The sequence below is a fragment of the Grus americana genome, chromosome 24 (genome assembly GCF_028858705.1).
Source record: "Grus americana isolate bGruAme1 chromosome 24, bGruAme1.mat, whole genome shotgun sequence".
In the NCBI taxonomy this organism is placed as follows: Eukaryota; Metazoa; Chordata; class Aves; order Gruiformes; family Gruidae; genus Grus; species Grus americana.
Window position 1 is genome coordinate 4,143,237 of NC_072875.1, and position 17,583 is coordinate 4,160,819.

Genomic DNA, 17,583 nt, shown 5'->3' on the forward strand with positions numbered 1-17,583 from the left:
TGGGAAAAGCTTCCAAACAATGACCTATGCTTAGAAGATGGCTAAGCTGAAATAGCTTCAGCGGTTTCTGTTTTCCAGCAACATCAAGGAGATACCACTGAAGTCAGACTGGTGGCTGTCCTCCAGACACAGCAAGATAGCATGCCTTTGCCTCATCATTATTCACAGTGAATTCTAGCATCTATAAATAGATAGTTCAGCGTCCGTGGCCTTTTAATAAGGGCTTAGAGAGAAAGAAAGTCTCAGAAATTGTGCAGCAGCTCCTGGGGGTAAAGGGAAGAGGGGTAACCAAACAAATCCTTAGTATACTCCAAGCCAGCATCCTTAAAAGAGCAAAGCAGGAAAGGGCTGAGATGGGATGAGGGGTTGGAAGCTGCCACACAGAAGTAAGGACAGAGACCTCAGGCTCAACATCCACTTTGTACAGCAATAGAGATAGGTCCTAGCTAATTCTTCTCATATTGAGATATTCAAGTTTTCGGGTCGGTGAGGATGTATCTGTGCTAGCTGCACCCGCACTCCAAGCTGACCACTTACTACAGTGATAAAAGTCTGTTCGTGCTTCCTGCTCAGGGCTTAGCCACCCTGGGCTTGGCACGCACTAATGCACTCAGGCAGCTTTTGGATCAGAGCTGGCCTCATCCTGCCAGCTGGAAGCGTGCTCCAACTGTACTTCTGCCTGCAGTGTATCACATGCATATATTCTGCGGAGGAGGGTTAGACATGATTTCTCACCCCAGCACCTGGTAATATTTCCCTCAGCTTATCCACAAAGCTGTCCGGCCTACATTTAACTCCTCTTCAAGATCCACCACCCCTGTTGCACCTCAGAGTTGTACTGTGCATAACTCAAGAGTTATTTGCTGCCCTGACCTCTGATGCTCTGTCTGCATTTGGGCAGTGAGAGGAACAGTTCCTTGGAGCAAGCTTGGCCCTTATTGGGAACTCACCAAGAATAAAATAAATAGTTATGAAATTGATAAGGCTAGAAGGTCAGGTCAGAAAGAGCGAGAGCAGGAGGCTGGAGAGGTTATCTGCTGCCAAAGGGCTGTGCCCATGGTGGCTGCTGCAAGGCTGGTGCCTCACGCTGTTGGACGGGGATCCATAGTGCTGTTCCCAGCACGGCTGGTTCCCACCTCCTGCTCCCCTTCCCTGCCAGCGCTTCTCTGCATGGCATCTTCACCAGACCGAATAAGCCGGTGCGACAGCCTCATCCTTGCACGCTAATTCCACCAGATAAGGGTCCGACATCAGGACCAACAGCGTGGTATTTTTTTCTTCTTTAAACTGGCGCAAATCGCGTGATCTCGCAGATTAGTTCTTTACAAAAATGCAGATGACCTATTTTTGTTCCATTGGTAGAGGCACTTGGTGTTATTTTAACAGCTATGAAACCCCTCTGAGATTTTATCCTAACTAGGTGCTAGTCAGGAAGCATATTCTGACATACTTAAGACACTGAAAAGTGCAAGCAACGGCAAGTATTTCTGTCAAAGTAAATGACCGTATACATTATCTGACAACATTTTTTTTAATGACTAAGCAAACGTAACCCATACAATGTAACCTAATCAGCAGAGGGTCACTGCAGCTTCTGTAATTGCCTGTCAGAGTTTGCTCCCGAGGGTCTTGGTCAAAGTCCTTGAACATCTGGGCATGAGAGCTTTATTCAGAGGGACCATCATTAGATAAGCCCCTTGAGGGAGAATGGGATCTATCACATCCCTTTGGCTAGACTTAACAGAAAGCACTGGTGAGAATAAATTCCCACTGTAGATGGGAAATGGAACAGACAGCACAGAAAAATGTAGAAACAACAACCCAGGTTGAATATGCCATGTCCCTAACCAGGGGATACAAGCTATTTTGTGAGCAGGAACCCTGAAAACTGCTCCAGCTTTCTACTGAAGCCATAGCTCATGCTACAAAGGTGAGTGAAAACTCTCTGTAGCCATTAGTTTCCAAACTTTGGTCCAAAAGACCATGGTAAGTAATGTGCAGCTGGTCCCCAGATGATGTTAGTGAGGAAGGTCTTGGTATTTTCCATGAGAATATTTGAGGGCTGACAGAGCCTTGCAGACCAAAGTTTGGGAAATGTTGTTCTGTGAAACCGTTTCTAAGGAAACAGAAAGCCTGTTGAGATGGGGTTTGTCTTTTCATGTGAGTACATCACCTAGCACGGTGCTCTCTAGGCAGCGCTAAAACACAATAATAATGTAATAACATGACAACAGTAATTATCATCAGTTCCTGAAGACTACAGAAATATCCTTACTACAGCCTGAGTACACGAAGTTTGAAGCATTCCCAAAGCCAACATCTTTCTATTTTTGGCAGGTCCTACTCAATTCTGAATACTACATCTTCCCCGTCCCTTCAAGCCTTCACTGACGGAGCTCTGGAAAGAAGACAGCAGGAAGACCAAGGACCCGGGGACGCGGGGCCACTCACTATCATCTGCCAGAACGTGCAGGTAGGGACCCCCACACACGTATAAATAACACACAGGTTTAGCGGCGAGTTTCCAGCAACCGGGTTTTCCCCAACAACTTATCCTCTGGTCTCCTTTGACTGCCTGCATCAGAAGTTACCAGTTAAAAAGTTCTCTACGAGCCTTTGAACGACATGATTAACCACAGGCACAGAAGACATCGTTGTCCCCAAACCTGCTGTTAGCATGGGGCGGCAGGGCCCCATCCTCTGCTCGCTTTAGCAGTTTTATACCAGCATAAATTTACCAACTTCAGAAGAGTTTCCTGTACCTGCATTTGCACGAGGGTAAAGCGAGAGGTGCCTGGTCCCGACTCCCGTTCGTAAATCAGACCTCAGAAAAAACCCTCACACTTTCACAAAGGTCAAACATCCTGTAATTTTTCTTCTAGCCCCTGAGACTAACCAGCCAGCCCGGGCCTCAGAAACGCTGCCTGTTTGTCTGCAGACATGGGGAAAGGATGGATGTGGTTTTTGGGAAGTACTGGTTGTCGCAGTGTTTTGATGCCAAAGGTGAGTCGGCTCCTGTGGGTCTCTCAGGCTCTAGGGTTGGATGAAGGAAGGAGAGTGGCAACTGCCTGGGGCAAAGCTTAGATGAAAGCTGTGGTTTCTTAACACAAATCGTTGCTTTGAGCATGGTAGGGATGCAGTCAGAAGCAGAAACGCAAGCCAGGGAGTAAATATTATATTTGCTAGTATTTGGGAAACTACTGCAAGAAAAGGTTCCGTCAAAGTAACATCACCAAAGGGCATTTTCACGTGGAAATGAAGTCATGCTGTTGGTAGTCAGCGTCCAGTGCGAACATCCGCTACAAGCAGGATGAGCCTCTTTTGCACATTTGGCTCCCAGTTACTTCTCAGGAAGTAACAGCACGGAAGGTGCAGTTCAGAGTGCCTTTTGGGGCATAAAGTGGAGTTTGCAACCCAGTAATACGCTTGAGTTTCAAACTGTAGTTAACAGGCTATGACTTCAGGCTCTGTTAGCATCAGAGCTGATCTGAAATTTATCAAAATCTTTCTTCGATTCAAAAAATACCAATATCTTTTAGCCAAAACCATTGGAAAAAAGGGTGATTTTACAACTACCTTCTTTCTAAATTACGTTTGAAGAGCTCTGACATTTTAGCCTCCTGTAAAAGCGTAACATTTGAGGTTTCATTTGTTGTGGGATGGAAATTATTTTCTTTTGAGGCATTAAATCTATCCCAAAGATAACTTTAAAAACATTAGCAACATTCCGTGCGAAATTCGCACGGATACTTAATTTTCTCAGATTCCAGATAGCTTTACATGGGAAAAACTGCTTGACAGCCAAGGTCTAGCCAGCGCCTGCGAGGTGCGGACGTCGGGGTGAAAGAAGGTAGAAAGAGGCGTGATGCTCTCTGACGGAATAATTCCAACAACCGCTCCTAACCTTTCCCTCACAGGAAGGTATATGCGTAGTAACCTGAATATGCCTCACAGCTTACCTCAAAGAAGCGGCGGTTTCAGGGATTATGAAAAAGATGCGCCAATCACCGTGCTGGGCTGTACGCAGGCAAGGCTTGTCGGTAAGTTGTCGTCGGCAGGCAAGAGCTTGCCTTTGGCTTTGCTATCTTCCTCCCACACACCCAGCCAGAGAAAGTGCAAGGCAGAAAAAAAAAAAAATAAAAAAAATGAAATCGGGTGCCCTGAACTAACGGGATTTAGATGTTTGAAGAACCTTTGCAAAGTCCCTTCGCCCGGCAAGCCCTCTCTTTCAAAGGAAACCTTGTCTCCTTCAGCTGCTGCAGCTGAAGAAAAGACGAAGCACAAAATCTAGGACGTGGTATGAAATCAGAGCCGTTAGCAGTGCGATTGCCGAGCGTTCGTTACTGCCCTGTAAATGTGCTGCACTGGAAGATGCTGTCATTGGCAATGACGGTGAGAAACGCAGCAGTGTGAACATCACCTTGTGCAAAATATGGGTTTTTTCCTTGATTTTGAGAATCTTAATTTTTGATCTGCAGTTTGCTACACCAATATATTTTTATCAGCCTGTCTGGCTTTATGTTTATGTGGCAAAACCACAGTCCAAATAATTTCCAGTGTTCTCCCACACCCTTCCCCCCGCATCCTTGTCCCTGACTTCTGAGCCTATTGGTTTGCGTATAGACAGAAAATTATTTGGTAGTCCAGGAGCACATATTGAGCACTGTGATTAGGGGAGCCCAGCCCCTTAAAGACATGACCTTCAGAGACTATTACTTAGCATTTTCTCAAATCCTTTAGAGTACTTGGTGTTGGTCACATTCAAACTAGGGCAGCTAAAATTACACTTGCTTTTTAAACAAAAATAAATCACTGTACAACAGCAGGATGCTCAGACTCCCGGCCACGTGGCATCAGGGTTCGCAATACGCACATAACAGAAGGCGAATCTGGGAGCAATCGCAGCACGCTTTGCTGGTATCATTAAAGGGGTCCAAGCACACAACTGCATACGTGACCCAGACGCCATCAACCTGCCAGCGCGGCTGCAGCACGCCAGCCATCTGCAGGCAACCGCTCCCCGCTGCAGCGGCACAGACTCGACCTTGACGATTGCCGGAGCCGTAATTCCTCTGATGACTAAAGCAAATGAGCAGCTTCCCCGTGACGGAGGGCTGTTAGATGTGCCACTCCTTCTAAATTACCCCACTTCTCTCAAGAGATTTATAGATCGGTTTGACATGGTTACAGCCGTCATTAAACATACGAAGTCAAGGTTAATAACCCCTTCTTGCTCCCACTTCTTTGTCCTGCCTCTTCAAATATAACAAAAATACAACTCTTCCTTACTACAAGTCTGTGCAATGCTGAACAGATTCCTGTTCTCATTCGGTTCCCTTAGGCACTGCAAGAATATTAATAACCCTAATAGTGGAGTTGATTCTTATCTCATTTTCAGTGATCTTCCACCTGTGTAATGAAATGGTAATTTATACTAGCGAAGAATCGAGCCAATTGAATTAAGTTGGGTTTGAGTAAAGTTGAATCATTCTGATTTACAGCTTATAAATGAAATGAAATTAAATTCAAGCTCTCTGCAATTTTTCTCAGCACACGGTTTGCTTCTTTGCCTAAATCTCAGAGAAGCAGAAACCGAGCAAAAGCTGCCGTGATTTCTTTGCATACTGGCTAAGTACCTAGATGCACGTGGAGCAACACACACAGAAAAATGTATCCCGGTTCCACAGCTGTGCACATCACAGCGCCCAACGCACCGCTGAAATAAAATACGAGGAGCACACATATTTCCCAAAACACAAGCAGTGCAGCTGGGATGCTGCTTTAGCTCCTTGCTGGGTGGCAGTGAGCCTGCACGCTGCTGTCGCTGTTACAGTGCCATTTGTCTGGTTTGATTCACGGGTGTTGAAACTTGCTTGCAGGTGAAGCCTTGCTAGAAACTAACACCATTGTAGACTACATCTACAGCTCCCCATCCCTACGGTGTGTACAGACAGCACACAATATCCTGAAAGGTAAGAACCCAATGGGCAGGAAGGGCTGCATTCTCCTCATTTTGGGGGAAAAACACTGCCAACCAGATAAAAGGGAGCCCGGAATGGGAGACCTGAGTAAATGGTAATTTGCGGTGAGGATTAATTCCATGGGAGTTTGCTTCCCATAAGTGGAACGCTGTCCGTAAGGAGCCCTTTTCTAATTGCATGGTGTGACGAGTGCTTAGGCAAGCGGCGTGCTGGCCCTAACACCAGCTGCCGGTCAGGGTTGGGTCGCAGAAGCCAGATGTGCGTTCGGGATGGGTGGACACATCCAGCCATCCAGCTCAGCACGCCCCGCACCCTTGCCTGCTAACGCTCCTGCAGCTGCGTGTTGCTGCGTGCTCCTACAGCGATCGCTGCCCCCGGTGAGAGTAACGTACTGCAGAAACGGGGAAGGGAAATAGTGATAGAGGCATGAGTTGCCCTGGCATTGGAAACAGTCAAAAACCAGCTCCAAAATACAGTCGTGCCTAGGTATGTGTGTGGCATGTAGCTGTCGGCCAGAGGTTTACATTCCCTGGCATATCGTATTCCAAGTACATATATTAAATACTTCATCTTTCATACCTACTATTAATCAACCGACTACTTAGAAAAAAAAAAAATTTACAATCAAACTGCAGTATTAAAGCCGCAAAGTCTTGCTGCCTTCCTCCCCAGCTACTTTCACTGATATCTGGTCTCTTTTCTCCCTTTCCCAGGTATGCAACAGGAGAACAACCTGAAAATTCGAATAGAGCCGGGCTTGTTTGAATGGACCAAGTGGGTCTCTGGGAACACACTACCGGCCTGGATACCCCCCGTGGATTTAGCTGCAGCTACTCTAAGCGTTGATACAACCTACAGGTAGCAGACAGGGGCGGGTGAGAGGGTCTTGGATTGCTTTTTGGCTTTGTTTTCGAAGAGTGACACTCTGCTGAGTTTTTTCATTTAGGCAGTGACTGGAAGAGCTGCTGAGGCTCCCAGAATAAACTTGGAGCAGGCTTGAGGCTGCTGCCTTGAACACGAGCTGAGAATGGCTTATTATAAAACAAATTTCACAGATCACTGGCAAGATCCAGCTATATTGCTGATCGCGGAGGTCCTGTTCCCCTTACTCCTTCCATCCTGCACATCTTTCAGGTGTCCAGGAAACCCTCCAAGTATTTTTGTTTGTTTTAACCCTTTTCCTAAAACTTAGGAGTTTGGGCTCAGCTAGCAGAACTAGTTTTGCTGACTCAGTTCCCTGACCATCATGTTCATAGTCTGAACTGGATCCTGGGCTCAGCCACACCTGCCCTGCCCTTCCCCAGAGGAAAAAGCTTGTCTGTCTCTCTATTAAGATCAGCATGGCGATAGATCTTAATTGTAAATTTTGCAGCACCCTGGGGAACATGTTTACATCTGTCAGGAATTCAGGGTCTCCTGTGACATCAGAATTCAGAGGTTTTTTTTCTATCAAAGAGCTAAACCCTAAGCATTTATCACTTCTCAGCAGTTACATCTGAAACGTTTCTGTTGGAAAAAATCGCAGGTTTCTGGCTCAGGTTTTCACGTTATTCAACCCAAAAACAGTTGGTGAAAGCAAACAAAGGTAAACGTCTGGTTAAAAAACCCATTTGAATGACAAATGGATAAGCACTGCTGATCTTTCCTCCCGCCTTGCAGAAAAGGGAAATGCAAAGATAATTCGCCCGGCTTTCAGGGGCCCTGCCAGAGCCGCCCCGAAAGCGCAGAGCTGACCTTCCCCCAGCTCAGCACTTTTGCCAGCCACCACCACTCCTGGTGCCTGCGTAAGCTCCATATCCTGAACTCACGCCCTTGCTGCCAGCCTCTGCTGCTTTCCTTTTACCCAGCCGCACGGCCATACCTCCGCCTTCCCAATATCATTGCCAACAAACGCTGCCGGGCTGCTGGGACCAACCTGCAGCCTGAGTCTTTGAGTTTCCCTCCAGACCTCTCCTCTGACTGCCCCGTGGGGCATCGCAGCCGTGCCGCCCTCCAGCCTAACACACAAATGCTTTTTACTGGAAGCTGCAGGGAGAAAAGCTAAATAAAACCCAGCAGAAATAGTCATGTGGCAAAGAACAGACAAGATGATCTGTTCGGGCTTCCTACTCTCAAATTTATGATTCATTTATACAAGCCAGACTCAAAGAGCACCCACAAAGAAGGAAACTCCAGAAAGGTCACACGGTTCCAGTCCTTCACCACACCTCTACTGCTGAAATATCTGTATCGCTATGACTTCTTGCAGAGACGAGACCTTTCTATCTTGCTGTAAGCCTGATCACCAGCTGAGCAATCTCGGTTAAAAACAAAACATTTATAATACACACACAGTATACATACACAGGAATTCCACCTGCAAAGGCTTGGTGACAAATATTTTGTGGCTGGGCTTTTGTGGTTTATGGCATCACCAGAAACGCTGGTGTTTCCCGGTGTCCCAGTGCACCCGTGTGTTTAAGAACACTCAAGTGGAATAAGCAGCTGACACATTAAAAAGAAAAACAAGACAGAAAATTTCAAGAAAAAAAACCCTGATTTTTGTCATACTTAATTATACCGTAAATTACTTGTGTTGCATCCTTTTGGTCTGCAGCTAAAATTCCAACACTCTGAGGCTATCTAAATAGAAATCCTTACACTGTATTTATCCCTGAAAGGGAATCACATGGCTAATGCTTGGCAGAAGAAGTCTCTGCTTCAGAAAACACCTGCCTTCTGGGAAGACCGTAACAAATATCCTCAGCACAAGAAAAGAGCTTGCTCTGGTGTGGTCAGCTGGTTAGATGGGGGACTGGGAGACAGCCCTCCTGGTCCTGTCTGTCTCCTCTCACACGGGTAATTCCTCTAGATATATCTGTTCGCTGGACGTAAGGAAAAGTTAGGTCTTTTCCTTGCACCGCAGCATGAAAATACAGCCTTCTGCTTCCTACCCCCTTGCTTCTCTGTGCACATCAACCTACTCCAGCTGATAGATTGGCCAGAATCCCGCCAGGCAATTCACTGAAACACCCTGTCCCGGGAGGATGCTGCCTAATTCCAGGCGTTTCCCAGCAATGCAGCTTTACGGATGGCCAACGCAGCAGTTTGCCTCTGCCCTTCACCATCGAAGCAGGAGGGGTGCAGAGAGCCAGCATCTGCCTTGTGTGGGCTCCACGTTTCTCCCTGTACCTGCCGGGTCTCCTTGGACGGACAGAGATGTTGTCAGCCCAGCCCGTACGCTGGAAGCCGTGGCAGCGCAGAGCAGACCTCAGTCACGCTGCTGGGACCGTCTGTCCGCAGGCAGCCGTGCCCACACCGTCCCTGTCCCGCCGTCCCCTTCCTGCTGGGTACGGATTTTTTTCGCCCGCCACTCATTAACTTAATGTGTGCGTGTGGGGGGGGTGAGCCCTGAAATCTGCTCATCGTGCCTAACCGAACGCCAAGTGGCATCGTTATCGCGAAAACTAACGCGAGCGGTACGCTGCCTCCACTAGCTGGTCGTTTTCCCAACTGACTGAAATATCTTAATGCAGGAATGGTAAACGTCTCGGTCTTGAAGTTTAACACTCATCATAGTGGTCCTGACTCAAGACGCAGCTCTGGGGATTTGGGGAATTAGAAGAGTTAAAGAAACAGATACTTTCAGATGAATCATAACTTGCACTTAAAACTTTATCGCTTCTCCCAATTTACCGTACTTGTTTTTCTGCTCACAGACCTCATATTCCTGTCAGCAAGTTAGTGGTTTCCGAATCTTATGATACATACATAAGTAGAAGCTACCAAGTAACAAAAGAAATCATCAGCGAATGTAAAGGCAAAGGTAAGTGCTACAGAGGGGGTGAAAACCGAGACAGGCTGGGGTGTGAATGCTGATATTCCCGACCAGTCTTTCCCTCTTCACGGAGATGAATCCCCATATCTGCATCTCTCATCCCTCTCCCAGAGGCACTGCAAACTCCAGGTTCAACTGTCTGTGTCAGAACTATGAGTTCAGATATGCTCAGTCTACGAGAAAGGTCCATAAACGTCAGTAGCAGAAGTATTTTAGGGATCCCCACCCAATGCAAGCTGTTTCTCCAAGGAATAAACAAGCCATTTGTACCTTGCTGTCTGTCGCCGGCATCGGATGGGTCATCTTCCATCCCTTATCCGAGCTACTCTTCTTGAAGTATATTACCCATAAAGACTGTTGAACATTTCTCCAAACACAACATTGAAATAAATAAAAAAACCCCCTCTAGCTTCTATTTTTCATTCACAGTATAAGAACAGGAAGTTTCTAAGTTCTGGTGATTTCACTAATTTCATTTTACTGATCCATCTCTACGTTCTAAGCTTTTGTTTTAATAGTTTGCCCACAAACCTTGATAGCAAAGTGGGACATTGGTTGTAAAGGATCTTGGAAATAGAAAACTAAAGCAATTGCTGTGGAAAACCAGCAACTGAAATTGAAGTGCTTGTTTAAATCAGAATTAATTTGGGGGTAAGAGAAAAGTAAGTGCTTCACAAGACAGCTGAAATCTCGCTGGAAACCTTGTTTTCTTCAGAAAGCCATTTTAAAACTAAGGAGCACCGAGTTAACTATTATCCTCAAAATTGAAAAAATGCTCTAAATATGTTACTAAAGCATGCTTTTTCCCCCCATATACACGTAGTTTAATGTGCCATTACATGATAAAACTGAACCCATTTTGAACATTTTAAACGGTCTGCTCAATCTGGGGCACCAGTCCCAAAAGCTGGCTTCATCTCCCTCCTCAGCCCGCGTTTCTCACTTTATTTCAGGAAATAACATCCTGATAGTGGCACACGCGTCCTCCCTGGAGGCTTGTACCTGCCAGCTCCAAGGGCTCTCGCCGCAGAACTCCAAGGACTTTGTACAGATGGTCCGAAAGGTAATTACCACCAAGGAAGTAAAGCTCGCTGGCTTTACAAAGAGAAAAGAAATTTGCAATCTGCTTAACCAGGCAGAGGACACTCTGTTCCTCCTGTCTGATGGTTCTGCCTGCTATTGAGCTCCATCCATTTCAGAAGTCGCGAGGGTAAAGCAGGTTGGTTTAAGAGGCTTATCTCAACGTGTCACTTCTGTAACGGATAGCGCGGGATCAGATGCCCACCTACGAATGGGCTTGCAGTGACTCTGCTTTAATGCTTTTAGATACTGGGGCTGTGCAGAGACTCCCACAGTGCCCTCCAGTGCCGAAAACACCCTAACCACAGTTAACAGGGCACTTCTGCCCTACAACACTTCTCCTTCTCATTTCACTCGAAAGAGCTTTTAACGGTCAGGGGAAAGGCCTGAAAATTATCACGGGGTCTTCTGCCTTCATTCCTTTACTCCTGCCCTGGCTTACGGAGGTGGCATTGTCCACTGCCAGCCTTGCAGACACTCTCTGGGATATTCACAGCTCATACTTGATCTGAAGACACCTGAGCCAGAGTAGCATCCGTATTTCTCCTCCATAGCTGTGCTGGCCTTCAGGGTTTGGGACCATGTCAGCCAACGGGACGTCTTTGGTTCAAACTGGCCCATATTTAAACTACGTTAGAAGGGTAGAATCTGTCTTTCCCAGCCTTTTGCACGTATAATGGTGCACAAAGTCTCGCTGTTATACCTGAGTCCTACAATCATCTTTTGAAAATGGACTTTGGGGAGAGAGGGAAAGGGAGAGAAGAGAGTAAATTGCTTCAGTAGCACGGCAGGACTTCAGCCCGGAGGGGAGCTCCCTCCTTGCACCGCTCGATCCCTGCTCATTGCCTTTATTTCCATCTCTCTTCACACAGATTCCATACTTGGGGTTTTGTTCGTGTGAAGAACTGGGAGATACAGGTGTTTGGCAGCTTACGGACCCCCCCATCCTCCCTCTCACACACGGACCAACTGGAGGCTTTAACTGGAGAGAAACCTTACTACAAGAATAGGCAAAAGCCACACAAGCAAGAAAAACCCATGGCCTTTCTAAGCGTTGGAGAATGTCTCTTTCTTGTGTTTATTGACAGTGGAAAAATAGTCATAATATGTTCAGTGGATCACCCGAGCAGCTGTTCTAGCATATCTCTCACATAGCCACGGTCATGCAAAAGTTCTTATATACAACTAGGCAAATGCAAAAGGGAGTGATTTGAAGGAAAAAAAATTCAAAATACAGATCGAAGCTCTTGCACCGCAGAGAGTCTCTGTTTAGTCGGTAGCTCGGGTAGATTTTCCCACCGTGAACGGAGCTCTGCTAACACCAGTAACTTTCACTGCCTTCTGCACCACGTCAGAAACACCTAGCACTGTGTAAAAGTCGAGCATTCAGGATGCTGGGGGTTTTTTTCACTACTATTTTTGCAAAGCATTAGCAGGCTTTTTGAGGAGCACATGTTGACACCCCCCCTCACGCACAGCACCCAGGTTCTCAGCACCTTCCATCAAGCGTACCACCACCAGCTGGAAATGAGACTCCAGCGTTGCCTCCGCAGGCAGCATCAGATTATTCCTCTCCTCTATTTGAGCACTGCGTTAGGTGGTGTGTTGGGCATACCGTGGATGCAAAGATTGATTGATGCTGATCCGCATCAGAAGAAAATTCTGAATTTCGCATCAGTTACAGATGAAGTTTGCACATCAAAAGACAGCACTGAAACTGGGAGCAGTTTCTTTTAAGCGGAGGTGAAATAAACCTTTTCCAACCAAACCTGAAGGATTTAGAAAGTTGGGTGGGGTGGGGTTTTTTTTTTTTCCTTTATTTAGGTTATTGAAATCCACCCTTGTGCACAGACCTAGCTTGAAGTGTTTGTGTCATTTAAATTCCCTTCAGAAGACTTTGGAAAAGGTTTTTCCCTTTTATACTGAGATTTTATGCTGGTCATTTACACAGTGGTGGCTTTCTGTCCCTTGTGAGCTTTTCCATCAGCCCTGGTGAGGTTCTGCGGTAAGCAGCTTGCTTCAGGAGGTAATGACGACATCAAAAAGACGCTGAAATTCAGCCTCCGCTGCACGCTTTGTTTCCTTTTCCTTAATTCCTAAGTGCCATCTGTCATAAAGACAAAGCAGAGCTGAAAAACCAGTACGCTTTAAATTTAGGAGCAACATGCTTTGGCCTATAAAAGATGTTATTTATCTGGTGGGGGAAGGGTTAGGATTCTGGGAGAAGGGTAAGAGAAGGGTTTCTGCCCGTAGCTAAAATCTTTGAGATCATAGGAAGTGTCCTCTTAGTGCAACAGCCCGCACGATCCCACTATCAGCTGCTTCACAGGAGAACGCAAAATACACCGCAGTGGGTAGTTTATAATATAAACTGGCTTCAGAGCAGATTTCTTTTAGATTAGTATTATCTTAAGTCATCAGCCTTGGGTCAGAGAGTTCCTGCAGATATTTGTACGGGTCTTTATCAGTGTAGGCTCACTTTGAGAAGGTACTTTAAAATGTGCTTAAATGGGATGAAAGAGATTTAGGCATAGTTCTTTCTTGGTTTGGGCCACAACTCTGAGTATTCCCATAAATAGCGTCAAAGGCAGGTTCAGAAGTACCAGGAAAGAAATTCTGGCATCCTGGGTACCCCATTCCTGTCCAGCTTTCCCTCTGCAGAAAGCGTCAGTGTCCTCATTTGAAATGTTTATACGGCACAAAAGGTTACGCTGGCCAACTTCGAACGAAGGTTTATTATTCATAGCAAGATCAAAGTTTGATTTTGCGTTGGTTTCCTTTAACCCATCAAGCCTTCAGTGGGACTAGTCTCACCTTCAGTAGGGTATGACCGAGCTGGACTTTCAGCAGTCAGAAGAAATAAGGAGCGATAAACCGCGATCCCTTCTTCCTAAACGAGGCAAAACGCTCTGCAACTGCGCCGTAACAAATCTTAAGGGGTTTTAGCTCAGCTTTGTCTCTGGGTTTTATTGAGCTTGCCAGGAAGAGTACACCAGGTTCTGTATAGATTTTGAGTCAGCAGAGAGCTCATCGTGTGCAATATGTACGTTGTCACGATCCATAACGATAGTCCGTTATTTATACGTTTATGACTATGTAATACACAGTAGGCCATTCATAAGTGCATTATTATACCAGGGATGTATACTGAAAAGTCAGGGAGATAACTTATGAGATGACAGAAGAAACTGCTCCCATGCAGTTATATTGCTGTCACTTTAGTTTTTAACTGTAATTTAAACTATTTTTGGCTGCGTACAGACATTCTGAAGAGCATTTCTGGCTTGTTTTCCTCCGTGCTTACTCACCGCAAATTTGCAAAGAGTTGAAAACTAAATAGATGACAATCACACCAAAATATGATTTGGTTACTGATGCACGCGTAATTCTCCGGACTTTTTTTTTGTTTCATGCTATGGGCCAGCAACACGTAATTTGGGGCAACAAATCTTGCCTGTACAAAACAGCGGCGGCTGCTCAGGTCCTGTTGCTGTTAGACAGCATTACAAGGAGTTTATTTAGAGGGAAGCGTGAAACAGAGAGGGAACAAAACCTGAATGCACAATTTGAATATTGTACTAGCTGATATTTGCATATAGTAAGTAATATAGAAAAGAGTGTTCTCTTTGAGAAGGTAGATGTTAAAATATGCTCCTCTTTAAAAAAAAGTATATTTTTGGATGCTTGGGAAAGTATTTTGACAATTGTAGTCTTATCTCAAATTAGATTTTTCAGGTGTCAAGACTCTCAAAGAAAACTCTTATTTTCTTCTAGCATTTTGATTTCTCATAGGCGTTTTGTGTTAGGTAGTCTCACGTTGATAAGGCTCATTGGGGGGGGGGGGGGGAAGAAAAAAAGATGTTCCTTCTAAATTTTTAATTGAGATGTTAAGAATATGAAACAATTGCTGCTTCACTTTCACTCCATTGCTGCTTATTAACGTGTATTTAACGACAGTTGAGTGTTTTGTCCCCAAACAACATTAGACTTGATCTATCTAAAGTGCGTGCAAGTCTTTTCCTTGCCTTCACTGTGAGCTGCATCGGATCCCAACAGTTTAATTACGGTATAAGGAGGCAAGTAGCAGTTCCTAGATTTCTCCCTCTCTTCCCAATTAAGGAATAAAGCTGGAAATCTGCCGAGATTAAGTCATTCATCCGGTATTTTCATTAACTGCAATTTATGGGTTGGGCTAAAAAAAAAAAATAAAAACAAGAATCAAAGCACAGAATCAAATTCTAGCACAGCAGCAGCTGACGGGATGACGCTCGGCACCAGAAGGTCAAAACCAGGGTTATTTGAAAAAGTTAAGGACAAACTCTCGATCAAAACCTGGTCACTGCACTTTGTGCCTCCCTCTGCCGAAGCCGACGGGGCTTGAGCTCTGCGTGCGCATACCTTCCCAGTTTAATGCAGGTGCCAGGTCTAAAGTTTGATGCATTTCCCTTACATTTAGTGCAGTGGCAGCTACAGCCAAACACTTCAACCCTCTGAGCGCGGAGCCAGGTTCTCCGTGAGCGTGAATTGACACCGTATAGGCAGATCAACAGAGTTTTGCTTGCTTATGCAAACTGAGGATCCAGGCCATAACTTCAGAAAAAAAAACCAAACATATTTCCCTTTTCACTCAGTCTGAACAGTTTCAGAAAGAAGTCAGCTGATGGTAGGAGCCTCCTGCTCTCCTCTGGTGTTAGCTTCTAGTGTCAACGTTATTATCAAAGCGATCATTTACATCACCAAATAAGTGGCCGTTTACGAGAATTCTGCAGGAATTATCTTCAGCGAAGGCAACGCAAGCGGTTAATTCTGCAAAACAACGAGGGTAGAAGGGATGCTACAGTGCTGTTTCCCAGCATATCGCGTCGTACCCGCAGCCCTGAGCCCCCCCACCCCCAGGTAGCAACGTCTCGGGGACGTGGGTCCTGTCGTCTTTGTCTGCGTGCTAACTGCGGCTCTTGGGTAAAACATCAGAGGGTGGGGAGGGGGTCGCGTACAGCACCGCAACAAACTCAGCCTCTCTCCTTAGCTCCCGCGTACCGCGCTGGGCACGAGGGGATGTAAACTCTTCCCTCCGGTTCCTCGCAACGGTCAGATCCGGAGCCCAGAGAAACAACGAGGAAGATTCCTCACGATTTCCTCGGGCTTGGGATGAAGCCACGCAAAGCCAGGTCCTACCACAGGCTGCTCCCCCCCCACCCCACAACTGACTTCATGAGGTATCCGGAGGAGTCGGATCTGTGCGGGGTTGAGCCCTTCCAGTCCTGACTGTAGAAGGAGAGCGAGATTTAGTGTCTGATTAGATCCACGTTCATTCCAAAAAGAGGGGTGCTAGATGGCTGAGTTAGGCTGTAGTCAACTAACCCTCATTTAAACTCGGAGCTGGAAATTAGTTTGCGATGCTTCGCAACTTAAAACATACTGAAATCCGGTATGGAATCTGTTGTTTAGAGAGGAAGCCTTAACAGGTTTGGTTTGTGGGTTTTGAGATTTTTTTTTTTTTTTTTTTAAAGAGAGCCTAAGCGTAGGGGATATTATTTGAACTTTAAAAATACGTGTGAAATGACGGTGGTAGCAGACATGCTTAAAATGGCGAATGAATGAAAAAAAAGTAAATTAAGCAGTAAGTGTGATTGGTTGCACACACTCTAAATCACTACTTACTTCTCACCACTTCCTCAAATACTCGTTCCCTAGGGAATATTCATGAACCATACATGCTACATAACAGAAAATACACAGCCAGTTCCTTTCTATTACTTCCCATTAAAATGTATTTTCTGAAGTTTCTCTCTGTGGACATCTCTTAAAACTTGATGTTATCAATGGATACCTTTTTTTTTTTTTGTCATTTTAAACCTGTTGTATCATTCTGTTTATTATGTTTTTAGTGTGAGCAGATTGTATTTATTTGAGAAAAATGTTTGCTGTTTAAAAAAAACCCAATAATTGTATTGCCAAAAATAGCTGTAATTACCTGTGACATCTGTATTTTTTTATTTTGGGGGGGGGGGGGGGGGGGGGGGGGGTTGGTTGGTTGTTTTTAATCTCAGTTTCAAGTGCTAACAACTGTTAAAACAACCACTGCATTTTAATTTGCTTATGACATTAAATGGATTTCTCAGAAGTCGGACAAAACCGTCTTGGAGATGATTTAATAAAGATGCCGCGCACCCGCACCTTGCCCTTCCTATTTAAATTTTCCTCTGGAAACGTGTCGGACTTTGCCGGAGCAAATATTCTGACACAGACCTTCGGTGAAGTGCCTCTTCAGAGGGGTCTGTGCATCGCTGGGGGTGCACCTTGAGCAAGTCTTTCCAGCGGCTCCAGCAAGACACAGGTAGGAATGACGCCGGCACCGGGCGCACGCCTGGAGAGCAGCTCCGTGGGGATCCTGAAACAACCAGGGCGTCGGGGCTCTTTCCCAGTTTGGGTCGCAGCGCTGCCCTCACCACATCCCATTTCGGGCTGCCCACCCGGATGGGGCGCAAGCCTGGGAGACATCAAGGGGAAAGGGCAATTTGAGCTTCGTTTTCCTTCCCTCCACTGAAGATGAAGTTCATTAGTTTGACAGCAGATGGCACAAAACCATCTCAAGTCTGGTTTTCCGTGGAGTTTTCCCTCTGGGTTGGAGGCGGGTGGCTTCAGTGTCTCTACTGCTTGATGGCTTTTACTGTCAGGTTTAGATGTGCGGGACTGAAAGCACAA

At 45.8% G+C, this 17,583-nt stretch overlaps 1 protein-coding gene across 1 annotated transcript in view; it reads left to right on the plus strand.

Moving 5' to 3' along the window:
• UBASH3B (ubiquitin associated and SH3 domain containing B) overlaps window positions 1-16,894 on the plus strand; it is a 75,990-nt gene extending 59,096 nt beyond the window's left edge. The window contains exons 7-14 of the mRNA XM_054803061.1: window positions 2,338-2,473; window positions 2,883-3,003; window positions 3,918-4,040; window positions 5,880-5,972; window positions 6,695-6,839; window positions 9,680-9,786; window positions 10,752-10,861; window positions 11,751-16,894. Coding sequence (XP_054659036.1) covers window positions 2,338-2,473; window positions 2,883-3,003; window positions 3,918-4,040; window positions 5,880-5,972; window positions 6,695-6,839; window positions 9,680-9,786; window positions 10,752-10,861; window positions 11,751-11,888 — 973 coding nt within the window. The 3' untranslated portion in view covers window positions 11,889-16,894. The remainder of the gene's footprint in view (window positions 1-2,337; window positions 2,474-2,882; window positions 3,004-3,917; window positions 4,041-5,879; window positions 5,973-6,694; window positions 6,840-9,679; window positions 9,787-10,751; window positions 10,862-11,750) is intronic.
• Window positions 16,895-17,583: the final 689 nt, after the last annotated feature.